The sequence below is a fragment of the Magnolia sinica genome, chromosome 6 (assembly GCF_029962835.1).
Source record: "Magnolia sinica isolate HGM2019 chromosome 6, MsV1, whole genome shotgun sequence".
In the NCBI taxonomy this organism is placed as follows: Eukaryota; Viridiplantae; Streptophyta; class Magnoliopsida; order Magnoliales; family Magnoliaceae; genus Magnolia; species Magnolia sinica.
In genome coordinates this window covers 39,981,716-40,000,154 of record NC_080578.1, presented here as the reverse complement: position 1 = coordinate 40,000,154, position 18,439 = coordinate 39,981,716, and the positions used below count along the sequence as shown (strand labels likewise).

General features: G+C 43.5%; 1 protein-coding gene across 1 annotated transcript; it reads left to right on the top strand.

Moving 5' to 3' along the window:
* The first annotated feature begins 3,309 nt into the window (after positions 1–3,309).
* LOC131248688 (protein DMR6-LIKE OXYGENASE 2-like) lies at positions 3,310–5,811 on the top strand. Its single transcript, XM_058249074.1, has 4 exons — positions 3,310–3,547; positions 3,758–4,005; positions 4,515–4,836; positions 5,253–5,811. The coding sequence occupies exons 1-4, from the start codon at positions 3,338–3,340 to the stop codon at positions 5,496–5,498; spliced, it is 1,026 nt and encodes a 341-aa protein (XP_058105057.1). The 5' UTR covers positions 3,310–3,337; the 3' UTR covers positions 5,499–5,811.
* The last annotated feature ends 12,628 nt before the right edge of the window (positions 5,812–18,439 follow it).

The following is an 18,439-nucleotide window of genomic DNA, read 5'->3' as shown; positions in this document are numbered from 1 at the left end:
TCGACAATGCGATCTCATAGTTTAGGTCATGATAATGCGTTTTGAATGATGAATCTTATGCCTAGCTCCTTATACCTAGAAACTTTCTTAGTTAAATCATATAAATCAGCAAATCTGTTTCAATGAATTTCTTCCAAAGTTTGTATTTTATGCCATCTTGCGCAAGTTACACAAATTTAGCCTCAGTCATGACGACCTTGCATCCACTTTTCACTCTTTTGAATCGTTTGTTTGAATTGGTTAATGTAACTCTTGCAAGATTCCCCAGGTAACTATCGGAAATGTGCGAGATCAACCATTGTCATCTCCCTATCCTTGGAAAAGAACTAGGCATGGAACTTCTTTTCCATCTCTTGCCAGGTATGGATTGAGTTTGGTAGTAAGTTGGAGTAGTAAAGGCCGCTATCATTAATGAATGACCAAATAGTTGCAACTTGTGATATTCATTTTCAACTTGTTCACCACACTACATAATAAACTAACCTACATGCTCGATGACTGATTGTCCAGGGTCACCGTAGAATAGGACAAAATCAGGTCGATAGTTCCTTGGCAATGGGTGTTGTCATTCAATTAATTCAAGGTAAGGCTTATGGTATACTGGGATGGTATTGTGGCCGATGACTTGGCCTGCAACCTATTGGACCATTTACATGATTTGGTCACGATTTATCCACTATGGTTCAACCATGGGCAGTGGATAAGGACATACCTGGTTTTTTTCCCCTCATGAAACAATGGATTTATGGAAAATTGTTGGAAAGGCTGTCCTCCCAGCATACCTTGATTTCGAGTTTCAGGAATAAAATTTTTGACTTCTCGTTTTGACCACCTGAACTCAGTGTGCAATGGAGCATTTCCCCCCTCCTACATTGGGACGGGAAGTATCAGTGGCGGTTGAGCCATATTACTGACATAACTTCATTATCCATTATACTATATTGTCGTAGGTGCTCTTTCGGTAATGATGGCCATCAGTCAGTGCGTGGCCTCAATTTGATTAGCCATCCATCGGTTCATAGTCTCAGTTTAAATATGGAATTGTTCAGCTTGGGTGTGTACCAAATCTGCCTGAGCTCTCACATATTTATGAACATGTTAAATACTCATTTACACATCCTGGAGTTTGACTGTTATCTCTTCAAGATATACGGTCTGAGAGGTTGATGGCCCCTTTTGGTTCGTAGGACCGAGTGTTGGGCTATTGTTTAGATTCAATGATTTGAGAGTCGATTGAACTGACACTTCCTCAGTCGGAGATGGTGTGGTTACCATCGAGGGTTCAACCCCGGTAATTCAATTACGTCTTCTGTTCATATTTTCAATTGGTTAACTGACAATGTCACACTGATAAGTAAACCAAAGCGAGGGTCCCACTAGGCATACCAAACTTATGTTGTGGTTCGATTTCAAATTTGGTCACATGATTAATTCGAGCATGCCATAATTGAATGTGCAGCTCAATTCAAACTGAACAACTATGACCGAAGCGCCAAGATAGGTAGATACATCGAAAATCTATTGTATGCTACTGAGATCTAATAAGATTGATCACCTATTCAACCACTTGCACAATGCTGCTTTAGATGAGCAGGCAATAGTCAGAGAGTGGGGTTCGTCCCTTGAAAATGGGTCACACCTCTACCTCCGTACGAAAGGACTTTCTCTCTTCAATATAGATAAAACAAAAAAAAAGGAAGAAATTCTTACAGTCGTTCATGGAGAACAATTGCAGAAAGCCTCTCTAGATGGAGAAATTTGCTTGATACTCAAATTAAATCCAGCGTATGAGTGTAGACTCGACTTACAATTAAAGTTAATGACTACTTCATTACTGGTATGGATTACATTAAAGAATGCGCATAGCAGGTAAAGGTAAAGATTACACTAAGGAATGTAAATGATTGATGAAAATAAAATGATTACACCAAGGAATGTAAATGACTGATAATTGAAAGATAGATTTGGAATAGTCTGGTTTGGTTTGGTTGTTATGAGACAATTTTTCGTGTTAAATTCTTTTGCTATTTATATTCTTAACTTGACCATCTGGATGTTTCCGACGTTCTAACGGTTGTTATAACCATTTTAGTACTACTTGCTTTCCTTGCTTCTAATCTTGCCATCTGTTCTGATAATTGCTTCAGTATTACCACTCTTCACTCGTCCACTTTCTCTTAATGGGTGATGTGACACTGCTTGATAAACACCAATTGTATTGCCGCAAAATCCTCTTCGTATACCTATAAAGATCTTCAAATACACGACATAACTCCCTGATAATTATATGCAACCTTTTCTGAATGACTCTTGTATGAATGGTATAAAATAGGGATGAGCAACCCCACCATTAAAAAAAATAAATAAATAGGACCCGCCATAATGTTTATAATGTTTATTTATTGTTTCCATGCCGAGCTTGATTTAAAACTTCTGTGACCCACAAGAATTTTTTAATGATCAATCCCAATGTTTTATATAATGAGTACTTAGTATTTGAATGGATTTTATTTTTGGACTTATACCTTAAAATAATTTATTAAAATAGATGAACAGATGTAGAATATGCACATGAAGGTGGGCCCCAAACCTATAAAATCTTGGGTGAGGGCAGGGCGGCACCTAATCCGATCCCCTTTCGATCATGGTTGTGGGGACGCGGATTAGTAGTATTGCCAACGCCACCGAAACGGTGGTGCATCCATCGATGTCTTGGTGCAGTCTGGCCCACGGTGATGAATGTTTTTTTTTTATACATGCCATCCATTCTGAACTAAAAATTATAATAAAGCAAATCCGAAATCAAGTAGATCACATTAACGGAAACAATGGAGATAATAACACCCACTGTAGAAACCTTTTTAGGGCCCCTGTTGATAAGGTCACTCAGATCCAGATGAACGCAAATATCAGGCTCATCCAAAACTTCAGTGGCCCTAACTAGATCTTAAAGTTAGGGTGTTCAGTCACAACTGTTTCTATAGTGTGTCTCAGATCTGCTTATTTTTTGTTTCATGCTTATAAAAGGAGGGGCAAGACGGATGGACGGCGTAGATTAATTATATACAACACGTGGCCCACAGCGCCACCCGCTTCTACAAACCGCTACTGGGGTGATTTACGCGTGCGCTTTGCGTAGCTCTCTCTTGCAACAGCACGTGGCTTTAATGGTCAACATCCCATGCCGACAAACCATACATTTGCTTTTCCAGCGGGAGAGATTACATTTGACACGAAAAGATCATCCGCCTGACATTTTGCATGCTAACTCTATAAATGCCCACCAACCCCACTGCTCTTTCTCTCATCCCAAATTGCTACCTTTGAACCATTCCCCATGGCCCCCCAACTTACAGAACTTCTCTCTCGCAGCAGCCATCTACCCGCTCACTACATTAGACCTATATCTGATCGTCCAAATCTCCTCGATGCCCATACATCGGATGTCTCCATTCCTCTCATTGACCTTGGAGGACTCAGCGGTCCCGATCGGCCAAAAATTGTCCAAGCCATTGGTCTAGCATGCCAAACGGATGGTTTCTTTCAAGTATTGACTTACACATTTATTTCCATGTTTTTGGGCAATTGATGATGGTTTCATTTTCTATTTTTTGTAAAGAAAATTACTGTAGATTAATTGATTCATCTATAAGACACTAATCGGCTCTTTCAGAGAATATTAATTGATCGGTTATTTCGAATTCATTCAAATAGTGGTTTGATTGGTTTAATTTCCTCCTGTTGATGGAATTTGTAGGTCAAGAGCCATGGGATACCTCAACACGTGATAGAAGACATGCTGCATGTTGCCAAGGAGTTTTTTCAGCTTCCTGAATCCGAGAAACTCAGAAACTATTCGGACGATCCGTTGAAAACCACCCGTCTTTCTACCAGTTTCAACGTCAAAAGGGAGAAGGTTTCGAATTGGAGAGATTATCTGAGACTCCATTGCTACCCGTTGGAGGAATTCATAGATGAATGGCCCACTAATCCTCCATCATTCAGGTAAGATTCACTTCGAGCGTTCTATGGGCCTGTTTGTGATCCTAGGTTGATAGATCCTTTGTTTTGTTGACACCAATGATGGGCTAATTCAAGATGAGCAATACATCGAATCCAAACAAACAAGGCATGTTTCGATTGTGGGAAAGAAAGGGTTTCCCGTTGTTTGGATCGTTTGTGTCCTTTAGATAGATGGAAAAAGCAATCATTAGTACAAAGATGCAAGGTAAAATTTTTGAGAGGAATATGAGACCTCTACTATTTGTTATAACAAGACCCAAAAATAAGGAGTCCAAGCAAGTATTCATGTTTCAATGATGTCCATGGAATCCATTATTGGAAAATCATTATACGTTTTCTTTTTTCTTTTACTTTCCCACAATCGAAACAATCTATAAACGTATATAGTAAATGACATCTCTTTAATTTCATATTGAGCATTTTCGTAGTAAATGACGTCTCCGTATATAGCAAATGACGCCTCTGACATTTCACATTCCACAATTTTCCAGGAGAATTGTTAGTGAGTACAGCACAAATGCTAGAGATTTGGCTATAAGGCTATTGGAAGCGATTTCAGAGAGCCTTGGGCTAGAGAAGGATTACATAGAGAAGGAATTGGGCAAGCAGGCACAACACATGGCCGTTAATTACTATCCACGGTGCCCGCAGCCGGAGCTAACGTATGGATTACCGGGCCATACGGACCCCAATGCACTGACAGTTCTGCTTCAAGACCAGGTCTCTGGCTTGCAGGCGCTCAGAAACGGCAAATGGGTTTCCGTCAATCCCATCCCTGATACATTTGTCGTGAACATCGGTGATCAGATACAGGTAAAATAGTCAAATGAAAGCACCGGTTGATTTGTGGTTTACCATTTCAATTCTCAAAATGGAAAATGCGTGTGCAATTTAGTGCTTCCAGCATGGTTTAAAGAATCGCGCAACTTGAGTCAACTCAGACTCGCACGGACACACTCCAGCATGAATCAACTAGACCATTCACCATGACCTAGACATGTAGAGCTGATTCACTCTTCACTTGGGCTAGTCCCAACTCCACCCATGACTGAAGAAGTGGGTCTGAGTCACTTGAAACCTTTAACTGGGGCTCCCAAGGGACCATTAGTAGCAAATGGTTTATAAGATCCCATTTTATGGTGGTTACACAAGAATTTAACTTTCATAGATGATCACAAGCATTAAACCATTTGAGAATTTATTTTTATTTTATTTTATTTTTCGTTTAGGTGCTTAGCAATGGGCGTTACAAGAGCGTGCTTCACAGAGCGGTTGTTAACAACAATGTCGAAAGGATTTCAATTCCATCATTCTACTGCCCATCTTCAGATGCCATGATTGGGCCCGCCGAGAAACTGATGGACGATCAACACCCTGCAATCTACAGAAGATTCACCTATGAAGAATACTACAAGAAGTTTTGGGATCATGGGCTCCAAACTGAGAGTTGCTTAGAGCTGTTTAGGGCTTATTAGTGGTTAATATGTGGTCTATATTTCGAGTGTCCTGTCTAAAGTTGAAGTCATGTCATATTCTCTTTTTAATTCATCATGTAAGGATGTGGCTTTCCCGTAGAATATCCTGTAACCAAGGGCTCTATGGGACCTACCACAATATTTTGTGATATCCACTCTGTTCACCAGTTTCACCCTGCTCATGTTTGGATGAGAAACCAAAAATGAGGCCGATACAGAACTTAGCTGGGCGCAGTGTGTTGATGCCATCTTAATCACCGTGATATTTGGGTTTTCCCTTCATCTTCGTGAGGTTTAGATTGTATCAACATGCCGCTCTCGCCCCTTTGGGTTTAGATGGTATCAGCACAGGGGTGAGCTCTCACCAAGATACATGTTTTGGTTTTTCCATCCCCACTGTTTGCTATGGTGTGGCTCACTTGATCATTGGATTTGCCTCACTTTTAAGGCTTTCATCCTAAAATGAGCTGGTGAAACCGACAGGCAAAGCAGATTTCACACAAAGCAAATCAGAATTTTGAGTTACAAAAACTCCTGTAAGTGTCGGGCGAAAATTTCGTCCATCTTAAATTTCCTGATTTTGATGAATAAAGCTTCATCTACTGTGCCGTATTTTATCGAAGGAATGTGGTCAGATCTTGGCTTCACATGCATTTTGCAAGCAATCCTCATGTCATAATGTGGTGAGAAGAATATTTGTTGGTCCCAAACAAAAGTCTAGAAAGTGCTATAGATAACCAAACAAAATTAGTTAGGACCACACATCAGGTGGGGAACACGTCTGACCAGGTGTGTAAAATACGTGCCTCTGAGAGGGTTAACACTAGAAAAAACAATCCATGAGGGTCATTTTAGTACATTTTAGCGTAACATCTTTGTGAAGTGCTAGACATGGCCGTGGGCTCACCTGTGAGCAACCAATAATAATTGATCAGTCCCGGTGAGATACTGTATCCTTCCTTTCATTTTCTTTTGGAAGTTTGAAATTGAATTTCAAATTAATAATTAAAATTTAATTTCAAATATTATTAAGAAGAGGGAGAGATTGGATAAGATGGAAAAATTCCATTTCATCCAAACTATCCAAATCTTTGTAAAAGGGAAGAGCTTTTTACCATATTCAATCCAAGCTCGTTCGTTCTAGCGGGAGAGGAGTTTATTTGCCCGCTTGGTGCACTCCTTAATAACTCACTTTAGGTGCCAAACGTTATTATCAGATGGCACCATATATAAAAGATTGTTGTTCTGAAGTTTGTTAATGTATTATCTTGTCAATCACGTGATTTCATGTGTTATGTAGCTGGTTGAGCCATGGGAGAAGACCAGAGATACAAGATGATATGAGCATCAATGAGCAAAAAAAGGGGTAACTGAGGTACCTTGGTGACCCTAGCCTTTGACCCAAAATAACTTTTGAACATCTAGGTAATTGTGGCTTAATAGGTAAACCTTATTGATCATTCTTTAGCCTTAGAATCTTAATTGTAACATGATAAGTATGGCTATAAGATGTACAAAGCTGCTGTGAAAATTGTATCTCTAAAACAATAGACTTTCGAGTGTTGCTCGAACTCATTGAGTAGTCCTCGATTAGTCTTTAATGACATTAAAGACCACTCAATAGAATCGATTAGGTAACTCAGATATGTCTAGCAAGTTTTGATAATTTGATTTAAGCTTCTTGATATAATGAAGGAACCTTTGATAACATTGAATGATCCCTTGATGCCATCGAAGACCACTTGATGGCTTTAAGTAGTAATGTGTAAACTATTTAGCAACAATTCAGCCGCAAACCTAATTTTCTCAACGTTATCGAAGGAACGCTTGATGCTATCGACAGAGTCATTATCTGCTCTTTTTTTTTAACCATTGGAGCTCAAAGTAATCCTTGTAAAGGACGTTCAGTTCTTGGGCATTTGTACGATTTTCATGTGCAATAGAAGCTTAGGTGAATCCATGATGATATCCCTCATCACAAGCTTTTAAACCAATGAGTTCTAAGACATCGTTATTGAGATTAACACTTTAATGAGGATTCCAACATCTACCTTAAAGTTGTTCTTGAAATCTAACATTTTCTAGAAATTAGACTCAACCTCTATATGTAAACCCTTGTTATATCATTTAAATGGCCCGTCTAGGTCAATCCCCTAGGAATTACAAGCTCCCCATTAGTTGTAGGAGATCCATTAACCTCCCATCACCTTAGTCACTTCAAAGGAGCAACAGATGCAAGGTGGTTGATCTTGAAATGGAGCATTGACAATGCATCGACATCACAATCGAAGGAATAATGGGAGATGGTTGAGGGGAGATGATTGAAGCACGAGAGAGCAACGATCAACTAATCCAAGACGACGCTACAAAAGGGGCTCAATCCGACAATTAAGTTATCATTTGAAAGAGTTCATGTACACTCATTCCTTATATAGGATTGAGTGTAGATCTTGAATTGCCAAACTCGATTAGGTTCTTCTGTATGACCTAAATCTAAGTCCTTGTGTAAGCCACCGGACATGGGTGTGTACATGTTAGTCTCTGAGGGAACCTCTAATAGGAGTAAACGTAGGTCCTTGGATTAGGACAGAGGTTCGTAGTGAGCCTATAAAAATCACGTAAGTATCCGAGGGAGCTGGTCCTTGTGCAAGATTGTAAAGGTTAGAAGTGAACCTGATTTAAAACCTTAAATATTGAAACCGGTACACTCATGTGTTGAGATATTGCATATTTTCCCCTAATTATATCTTAGTTTTAGGAACATGATAATGTTTAATAGTATATTTTATACATGTTTATTTTGCAAGATGAATCTGAGAGCTTAGATTGAAAAGAATGCTAAAAACATAGATTTGATGCTCAAAAATCACCAAAGCAAGGAGTGAATCTTAAGAGTCCAAGATTAAAGATTTCAAGACCTCAAGATCCAAGTAAACCAAGTATAAAGGTTGAAGAAAGACTGCAGAAGATCACAAAGTCTGCAGTAGAAAAACAGGCTAGTTCGGTCCAACTTAAGCTAACTTCGGTCCAACTGAAATCGCACAAAATAATCCAGTAAGAAATTGTGATTTTCAAAACTAATTCGGCTCGACTTAGTCCGACCTAAATTTGATAAATTTTCTGCACAGAATTTTCAGCCTTAATTCAGTTCGACCGAAGACAACTTCGGTTCGACCAAAATCGCACAGAATTGTCTAGTGAGAAATCGTGATTTTCAGCCCTAATTTAGTTCGACCGAAGGGTAACATGGGGCTTACGCAGAGTGCATAAATTTATGTCGGTTTGCGGAAATTCCAAGGTAGTGCGTAAGATGGTGATTCAAAACTATAAATAGGAGTCCTTAGGACATTCTTAGGGATCTTCTAGGGTTTAAGGAGTGGAGTAAAATGGTGGAGAGTTGATGTCAAGAGTTCTTCTTCCTCTTCTTCCTTAGTTGTTTTCATATTTTGTTTAAGAGATTTTGGTTCAATCATGTCTATGGTTAACTAAACCTCTTAGCTAAGACTAAGAGGTGAAGCTTTTAGCGTGATTGAGATGTTTATCTTACTTTGAGTCTCATTTAGATTGAACTTTATTGATTGCTAGTTGATTTTAAAGAATATTTTCAGTTTTCTATAGTTTTTTGTGACTTAAATTACAATAGACACTGCTATAACTTTGAATATCTTTTTTTCCCTATTTGAGATTGTGGGATTGGTAAATCCTGTTGTTCACCATCACCCCTTGGGCATGGTTAGGTAATGGAATTCCTTCCAAATCTTTACAATTTTCATCCATTGATATTAGATTAATAAAAAGTTCAAATATTTGATCATCTCCTGTAAGCCCCGTGTCCTAGACCGTACCGTTCCGTAGAATTTCGCGGTCTTCCTGGTCGAATTCCGGCAACCTTCGACCCTTAATCGGCATTTGCGTGCTACCCTGCGTCACACGCGGTCAACCTGAATCAACTCAAACTGAGAATTGTACCCTTATGACTGTGCCGTCGCCGCGGTTCCGATGCCCCGTCTCTCGCGCTGATCTGATACTCTGGCCAGGAGATGTGGAAGTGTTCGGTGCGAGAAAAACGCCGCGCGTGTGAATTCTAAGAGAATCTCTACAATATGTCACATCAATCAATCAACCAATCAATCCCATCATGTCAAGTACATGTCAAGTACACATCACCTCCCACCCTTCCCCAAGTAACCCCTAAAGTCAAAAGTTTCTTACACCACCCATACCTTTCTTACATAATCTACTGTCAAAGTGAAAAGTTTCTTACACACCCATCACCCATCACATCCATCACTCCATCACCCATCTCTCTCTCTCTTTCTCTCTCTCTCTCTCTCTCTCTCTCTCTCTCTCTCTCTTTACAACCCTCTCTCTCATTTCTAAACTCATTTTCCCAATCAAGAGAAAGCCTCACATGTCCAAGCCTCTCCAAGCTCTCCCAAGCAACAAATGTCGTCCACTTTCCCACCCTCTCATCTCCTATCTCAACCATCCAAACTCCATCTCCTTCGTTAGGATCGAAGTTAGGGAGCAAGAAGGAACGGTGGGTGATCTTGGATCTCCACTTATTTTATTTGTTTTGTGATTTAAGGGCCAATTGTGGTGGGACCCACCTTGATGTAGGCTTTATATCAAAGAGGGGCTCATAGTGGCGGGGCCCCTCAATCCTCTCCGTTCTCTCTCTCTCTCTCTCTCTCTCTCTCTCTCTCTCCCTCCCTCCCTCTCTCTCTCTTTCTCATGTCTCGTGGACCTCACAATGAAGTATGATCCAAGCCGTCCCATCCGTAGGGCCCACCTTGCTGACCGCCTTTAGATGGGTCTGGATGTAGGAAAAACACAGATATCAGATTGATCCAAATATGGTGGGCCACGTCCCAGTGGGACCCACCATGATGCCTGTGTTGTATTTAGTCCAGCGTCCAAGGACACTAGACGTGCATAACAGTGGAAGTGTGGACTGGCGTGGGTGTGCTGACAGGGGGTGTGCTAACCAGTGAAGTGTTAACTGACGGTGGGTTCCGTGGGACCCAACCGCCTTGTCCATCCCTTTTGACCAGCCACACCATAGTGTGTGTGTTCTATCCAAACTGTCCACCACTCCTGGACGGTGGGACCACGTCCATGTGGCCCCCCCTTGATGTGCTTTCCATGCCCAGACCCATAGCTCAACTGGTAGATTGAGTCGAAGATACCTCATTTCAATGTTGAGGTCTTGGTACGACTCCCTAGTGGAGGTGGCTAACAGAGAAGTGTGTGCTGACCATGGGGTCCATGGGACCCATCTACGCCGTCCATCCTATTCCTTAGCTCATTTTAGGCGTTGAGCTAAAAAATGAGGCCAATCTGATAATCAGGTGAGCCATACCACGGAAAACTGTGTTCTCTTAGCGTTCAAGGATGTTATGACCCACCTTGCTGTTTCTATACGCCAAACATGCCGAATATTGGGCTTATTTGGTGTGTTTTGAGTCCTATGATCCAATGGGTGAAGTGGATTCTCAATGCATGGGTCCCACGTGAAATTCCACAAAAAAAATAATAAATAAAATAAAAGATGTAGCAGGTCGCTGCTGCTGCCAGAGGGCGCAGGCAGCGCCTGTAGCGCTAGCAGATGGGCAGACAGGCAGACCCACGACCCTAGCCATGGGCCCAACCGTGATGTGGGTTGGACGATCCACACCGTGCATTTGGTGGGCCTTCTTTTGGGCGGTAGGCACTTCAAAAATCAGCCTCATCCGAAGCTCAGGTGGCCCACACGTTAGGAAGCAAGGGGATTGAGTGGCTGCCATTGAAACCCTTTTGGGTCCTCACTCTCAGCAGATTGGATGGAAAATAAACATTACGGTGGGCCCCATGTGGGGCTACACCTGATGTGTGTGCTGTCCAGGCCGTGCAGGGCCTGGACGATCATGATTTTATTATATTATATTTTATATATTATATTATATGATATAGTGTATATATCATATATATAGTATACATTATATTATATATATTATATATAGTATGTAGTACTGTCCAGGCCGTCCAGGGCCTAGACGTGGATATATTATATTATATTATATTATATATAATATACATTATATTATATTTATTATATTATATAGTATATACATGATGGTAGGCCCTATGTGGGATCCACCTATACCTTTCAAATGCAGCAATTGCACGTATAATAGTCATATAGCGGCCTGTTTTTTACGGCAGCAAGGCCGCAGGCCCCACATTGATGTATGTATTTTACACCATTCATTGTTTGAATGGTGGGGTCCACCATGATGCATACGTTGTATCCAAACCGTCCAACCATATTGAGATATCATTTTTATGACATGAGCAAAAGGTTGGGTTAGATCTAAAGTTCAAGTGGACCCTACCATTAAAATAGTGGATCGTGACATCCACCGTTTAAACTCCTATGGGCCACAGTAGTTTCCAATTAGGTTAATAATTATTTTTCATTTCATCTATCTCTATGATAACTTATGAATAGGTCGGATCTCAAATACGTAAGGGTGGGCCCGATTTGATATACATTTGGCCCATTTGACTCGACACATTTAAATCGGCCCATTGATTCGACCCATTTAACTAGGCCCAATGTGATGTACATGGGGCCCAGTTGGTTGGGCCAATGTGATAAACGGGGCCCGTTGTTGAGGCCCACCCTGATATATATGAGGCCCATATGATTAGGCCCATCTTGATGTAGTTATGGCCCATCCATTGAGGCCCACCTGATATACATAAGGCCCATGGGTCGAGGCCCAATTAGATGTACACAAGTCCATTACAATGTGTGACTCTACCATGGTTTGTGTAATGATGTTTATGACAGTCGTACCTTGAGACCAAGGTTGGTTTGACGTCCACATTGTAAGAATAACATTGGTTAAATGTCCCCATTATAATTCTCCCTGGGGCCCATTATTAGGCCCATACTTGTAGGTCGTCTAGGTCCATCTTCGTTATGAACAGCATCCATCACCATATGACATGTTTAGTATAGTTCCATGATTCACGATCATACACATCATATGTATGCTTGATATGAGAAGTGATTGATCATAGCATATGCCTTCGGGCAGATTGTTTAGGCCTCCCGAATAGGTGGTGTTGCCCAACATAAGCGCATAATACGCGCAGGATTGTTGCATGACTGGATAGTGTGATTCATACATTCACATTGTGTGATATGGTACTGTACGCCCTAGCGATAACAGGGGCGTAGCCTCCACAGGCGTATCGTGGTTGACAAGATTGGATAATAAAAATCTTATTCTATATGGGGTGCTATAGATATCCCTGGGTGAAAGTTCCTAAACCCTTATGGTACCAAGAAGTTGCTCCAACGTTTAGACCGGGTGGGTACATGAGTGCCAAGTGCCGATTACCAGATGGTCGCACTTTCCACTGTGTCGTGGTCGGTTGGAAGGGGGTGTGGCTTTATCCACCCGAGAGGAGGGGGCAAAGCTAGGCTGAGTTTGACCAGCTCGAGGAATGGGTCCGCTATTAACGAGCTAGGCCCGATATTGACAGGCAGATTGTGAGGTCTCTTCCACTTACCTTATTGCGCACGATGGGGCAGTAATCTGGTTTAGAGTGTACTAAACCCCGGTGATATTCCAGAGTTGAGCTTTATTGATATGTGGACTTAGATGAGGATTCGTATGCTTGAGCTTGCATCTAGCACCACATGGCCTTGGTATGGCCGACATCATTCATACCTTGCATCGCATAGCCTTGGTACGGCTAATGGTATTCATGAATTTATCAGCATGTTCCGCATTACTCTGATACTGCATAACTACTACCTTGCGCACACACTTTCACTGCCCTCTAAGCTTTCCATAAGCTAATGCACGATCTTTGCATGCAGGTGAGATTGGACCGCAGTAGCGCTGAGGCAGGGGCGTATAACATATCATCTTGGAGTTTTTTTTGTCCATTATCATATTTCCCTTTATGCTCATTATACTAGTAAAGTTTTTGATCATAGTGGAAATGTGATGGAGTTTTTGGTTGTTGATTGTGGGTTATGCATTTGGTTATGCTTATTACGAATCAAACTGATGTTAAAAACCCTCCTCGTAGCATCCCAGGATCGGAACTTAACGAATGGGCACTGAGAGCCCAGAATGGGGTACTACGGAGGCTGTCGGCGCCGGATTCGGTGATTGAGAATTTTGTGAGCCCAGTTTCTGAGTTCTGAGAGTGACAGAAGTTGGTATCAGAGCATAACTTGGGAATAACTAAGAACAACATTACATGTCTGTTATGAATGATTAAGTCCTGAGTTCAGATAACGTAACGATCTTTTATTACAGACCCTTAACATGCGTGCCTTCGATAGTTTTCAAGTTTGTAAGCGCCTTTACTCTTTCCTATAGGATATGCTACGCAGGAGAGTGACCCGATCGACTCCCGCTTCACCACCTGAGACTCCCGCTCCACCACCTGTGGCTCTCGCCCTACTACCTACGATCCTCACTCCACCACCAAAGGTTCCTACCACCCATCCTAAGGATGCTGCTCCTCCACCAGAGACCGGTGTGGATCCGACCGTATCTGTGAGTGCCTCCCAGTTGCAGCAGATGTCGCGAGTGCCCTCTTTTGAGAGTTTCGACGGCTCAATCCCCCACATTTCCAGGGCGAGCCAGACTTGACAGTAGCTGAGAGATGGCGCTCTGATGTGGAGAAGATATTTGATACGATGGGATGCACAACCGAGCGGTGAGTCCGATTAGTAGTATTTCTTCTCTATGGTGAGGCTGAGCACTGGTGGACATCAGTCTCCCGAGCAGTAGGTGCCGATTTTGCATGGATATGGGAGGACTTTGTTGATCAGTTTGATCGATAGTACTTTCCTGATGACATCGGACGACAGCGGGCATTGGAGTTCGAGGCCTTGGTGTAAGGTGATATGACATTGGCTCAGTACGCGGCTCATTTTGTAGTATTGTCCAGATTTGCACCGTACTTGGTGGATGATAAGGAGCGGAGAGCCCACCGATTTGAGGACGGCTTGCGTTACGGTCTTCGAGGCTGTGTCATTGGGCATGAGCTCCCGACTTTCGAGGGGGTAGTACGGAAGGCCCAAAATTTTGAAGCTGAGTGGGCTAGTTCTCAGTCTGATCACGGTCAGAGGAGAGACCGGAAGAGGCAGGCTCCTTCCAGTGATTCCCAGTAAGGTCAACTACAGTAGAGGCGCACAGGTCACCCAGCCTTCCGAGCGCTAGCAGCACCTCCAGCACCACCTCCGAGGCAGTTCACTAGCTCTTGTTTTAGGTGCGGTGTGACGGGGCACAGTATGTGGGAGTGCCCCCTCCCCCAGCAGCAGCAGCCAAGAGATCCACAGCAGCCTCCACCACAGCCACAGCAAAGACCCCCACAGCAGCAGCGACAGCAGCCGCCACCACTAAGGCCACCTCAGCAGCAGCACCAGCCTCCGAGGCCGCAGTAGCAGAGGTAATAGTTTCGACCGCCTCAACGATAACAGCAGCAGTAGCACGCTCAGATGGGACAGGCACCTCCTCGGCAGGCTCGGGTTAGATTCTATGCGGCCTAGCAGGATCCTCAGTCATCTGGAGGAGTCGTTGAGGGTATACTTCCAGTCTCTGCATACATCGCTTGATTTTTATTTGATTCTGGTGCTTCACACTCGTTTATATCCGAGAGATTCTGCCGTTCGACTGGATTGTCGACAGAGTCTGCTCGAGAGGGGTTGACCGTATCGACGCCCTTGGGGAAGACTACAGATTTGGCCATTTCTGTTTTTCTTGCCCCGTGCTAGTGGGAGAATTTTTCTTACTTGCCGACTTGTATGTGCTGCTGATGTCAGATTCTGAATTTATCTTGGGCATGGATTGGCTTGCAGAGCACCACACCATCTTGGATTGCTTCACGAGGACAGTCACATTCTGTATACCGGGCTTGCGGCGGTTGCAGTTCGTTGCAGAGCCCCGAGGAGAGCCATTGTCTTGCTTAATGTCTTGCATCGTTGAAGAGCTTGTTGCCGCTTGTATTGATCAGATGCCGATTGTCTGTGATTTTCCCGATGTGTTCTAGGAGATTCTAGGATTACCATCTCGCCGACTCACCAAGTTTCAGATTGATCTCATGCCTGATACCACACCTATTTCGAAGGCCCCGTACCGTATGGCACCGTTGGAGTTACGGGAGCTACAGAAGCAGTTGGATGAGTTGCACGAGTTTGGCTTTCTCAGTCCGAGCAGTTCACCGTGGGGAGCGTCGGTACTCTTCGTGAAGAAGAAGGATGGCTAGTTGAGGCTCTGCGTAGATTACCGCGAGCTCAACAAGGTCACGATCAAGAACTAGTATCCGCATTGATGATTTGTTTGATCAGCTGCAGGGTGCACAATTCTTTTCAAAGATTGACTTGCATTCTGGTTATCATCAGATTTGGATCTGAGAGGATGACATTCCGAAGATGGCTTTCAAGACGCGTTACGGTCATTTTGAGTTCCAGGTCATGTCCTTCGGACTGACCAATGCACCCACAGTCTTTATGCAGTTGATGAACATGGTCTTCCGCCCTTATCTCGATCAGTTTGTTGTGGTCTTCATCGATGACATTCTGATCTATTCGAGGACCTGTGAGGAGCACGAGCAGCATCTGAAGGTTATATTATAGACCCTCCACGCACACCAGCCATATTCGAAGCTGGAGAAGTGTGAGTTCTGACAAGATGAGGTAAAGTTCCTCGGTCACGTGGTGACGAGGGAGGGGGTCGCAGTGGACCCCTCAAAGGTTGAGGTAGTGCATCAGTGGGGCCAGCCCACCACCACCTCCGAGATCCGTAGTTTCCTTAGTTTAGCGGGCTGTTACCAACATTTCATTGAGGGCTTCTCTCATATTGCAGCCCCACTGACTAGGTTGACTCGGAAGGGCACAAAGTTTATTTGGAGTGATGCCTACGAGTGAGCATTTATGGAGTTGAAGGACCGCCTCACGTCCGCTCCTGTCCTCACTCTTCTCTCTGGGAGTGATGGTTTTATTGTATTTACCGATGCCTCGCATATTGGTTTGGGTGTTGTCCTGATACAGCACGGGAGACCAGTAACCTTCGCATCTCGCCAGCTCAAGATCCATGAGCTGAACTACCCCACGCATGATTTGGAACTTGCAGCAGTTGTCTTCGCACTGAAGGTGTAGAGACACTATCTCTATGGGGTTAGATTCGAGCTCTTTTCTAACCACAAGAGCTTGAAGTACCTCTTTTTGCAGTCTGAGTTGAATATGAGATAGGGGCGCTGGATGGAGCTCCTGAAGGACTACGATTCGATCTTCAGTACCACCTGGGCAAAGTGAACGTGGTGGCAGATGCCCTTAGCCGTCATCCACGAGGCCTGGTGGCGTATATGATGATTTGGGAGTGGAGGATGCTTGAGGATATAACAGAGTATGATTTTGAGTTCGGCCTGTAGTCTTTTATCATGCAGTTAACGAGCCTGTCGATTTAACTCTCTCTTGTCGCAAGGGTGATTGAGGCTCAGTAGGTTGATGAGTCGTTACAGAGTTATATGGCTGAGGCGGCATCTGAGAGTCAGGAAAATTGGCAGATTGGTTCAGAGGGTGGACTTTGCTTTAGAGGCCGGTTATGTGTCCTAGATATTCTTGAGTTATGCAGAGATCTTATGATCAAGGCACATCGATCGCGATTTTCTATCCACCTTGGCTCGATGAAGATGTAGCATGATATTTGGCGACAGTATTTTTGGGTGGGGATGAAGCGCCAGATCGCCAGTTTTGTGGCTGAGTGTGACGCATGCCAGCGTGTCAAGGCCGATCATCAGAAACCCCCTAGTCTATTGCAGCCGTTAAGTGTCCCGATGTGGAAGTGGGAGCACGTGTTGACAGATTTTATTATGGGCTTCTGGAGGACTCAGCACGGTCATGACGCCATCTAGGTTGTCGTTGATCGTCTGACGAAGTTGGCACATTTTCTTCCAATTCGTGCGACTTTGCCTTTGAACCGGATTGCGAGATTATTCATCGAGGATATTGTGAGACTGCATGGCGTTCCAGTCTCAATCGTTTCTGACCGAGACCCGAGGTTCACGTCTTAGTTTTGGAGGAGCTTCCAGAGAGCGATGGAAACTGATTTGCAGCTCAGCATCATGTACCTTCCGCAGACCAATGGCCAAATCGAGAGGGTCAACTAGATCCTTGAGGATATGCTTCGAGCCTGCGTGATTGATTTCGGGGGTAGATGGGATGAGCATCTGCGATTGGCTAAGTTCACATACAACAACAGCTGTCAGGAGACCATTGACATGTCTCCTTTTGAGGCACCAAATGGTAGACCATGCAGATCACCGAATTGTTGGACCGAGGTTGGAGAGCGTCGTCTCCTAGGTCCCGAGCTTGTGGAGGAGACGTCAGAGGCTATTGATATCATCAGGCAGAGGATGCGCATAGCTCAGAGCCAGCAGAAGAGTTTTGTTGATCGTCGGCGTTGTCCCTTGGAGTTTGATGTAGGGGACCATGTGTATCTCAAGGTCTCATCCATAAAGGGCGTAGTTCGATTTGGAGCGAAGGGCAAGCTTGCCTTTAGATTCATAGGACCTTTTGAGATCACTGGGTGTGTTGGCACCGTGGCCTATTGGCTTGCCTTGCCATCTCAGTTGTCTGACGTCCACAATATTTTCCATGTCTTCATGTTGAGGAAGTGTGGGTCAAACATCATTCCTATCATTGATTGGCAGCCGTTAGAGGTTTGAGAGGACACTTCCTATATTAAGCAGCCAGTTCATATCTTTGATCGGAAGGAGCAGGTCCTCCGGACTAATGTCATTCCATTGGTGAAGGTTCAGTGGGGTCACCATTCTGTAGAGGACGCTTCTTAGGAGCACGAGGCCGAGATTCGAGAGCATTATTCCCATCTCTTTGATGATTGATTATGTGTTGTATTTTGTATGTT

Bases quoted from the DNA above. Each gene is read 5' to 3' on its own strand.
- LOC131248688 (XM_058249074.1), top strand. From the start codon at position 3,338: ATGGCCCCCCAACTTACAGAACTTCTCTCTCGCAGCAGCCATCTACCC. The intron at 3,548-3,757 runs GTATTGACTTAC...TGGAATTTGTAG, and splicing joins AAACGGATGGTTTCTTTCAA to GTCAAGAGCCATGGGATACC. The intron at 4,006-4,514 runs GTAAGATTCACT...ACAATTTTCCAG, and splicing joins ACTAATCCTCCATCATTCAG to GAGAATTGTTAGTGAGTACA.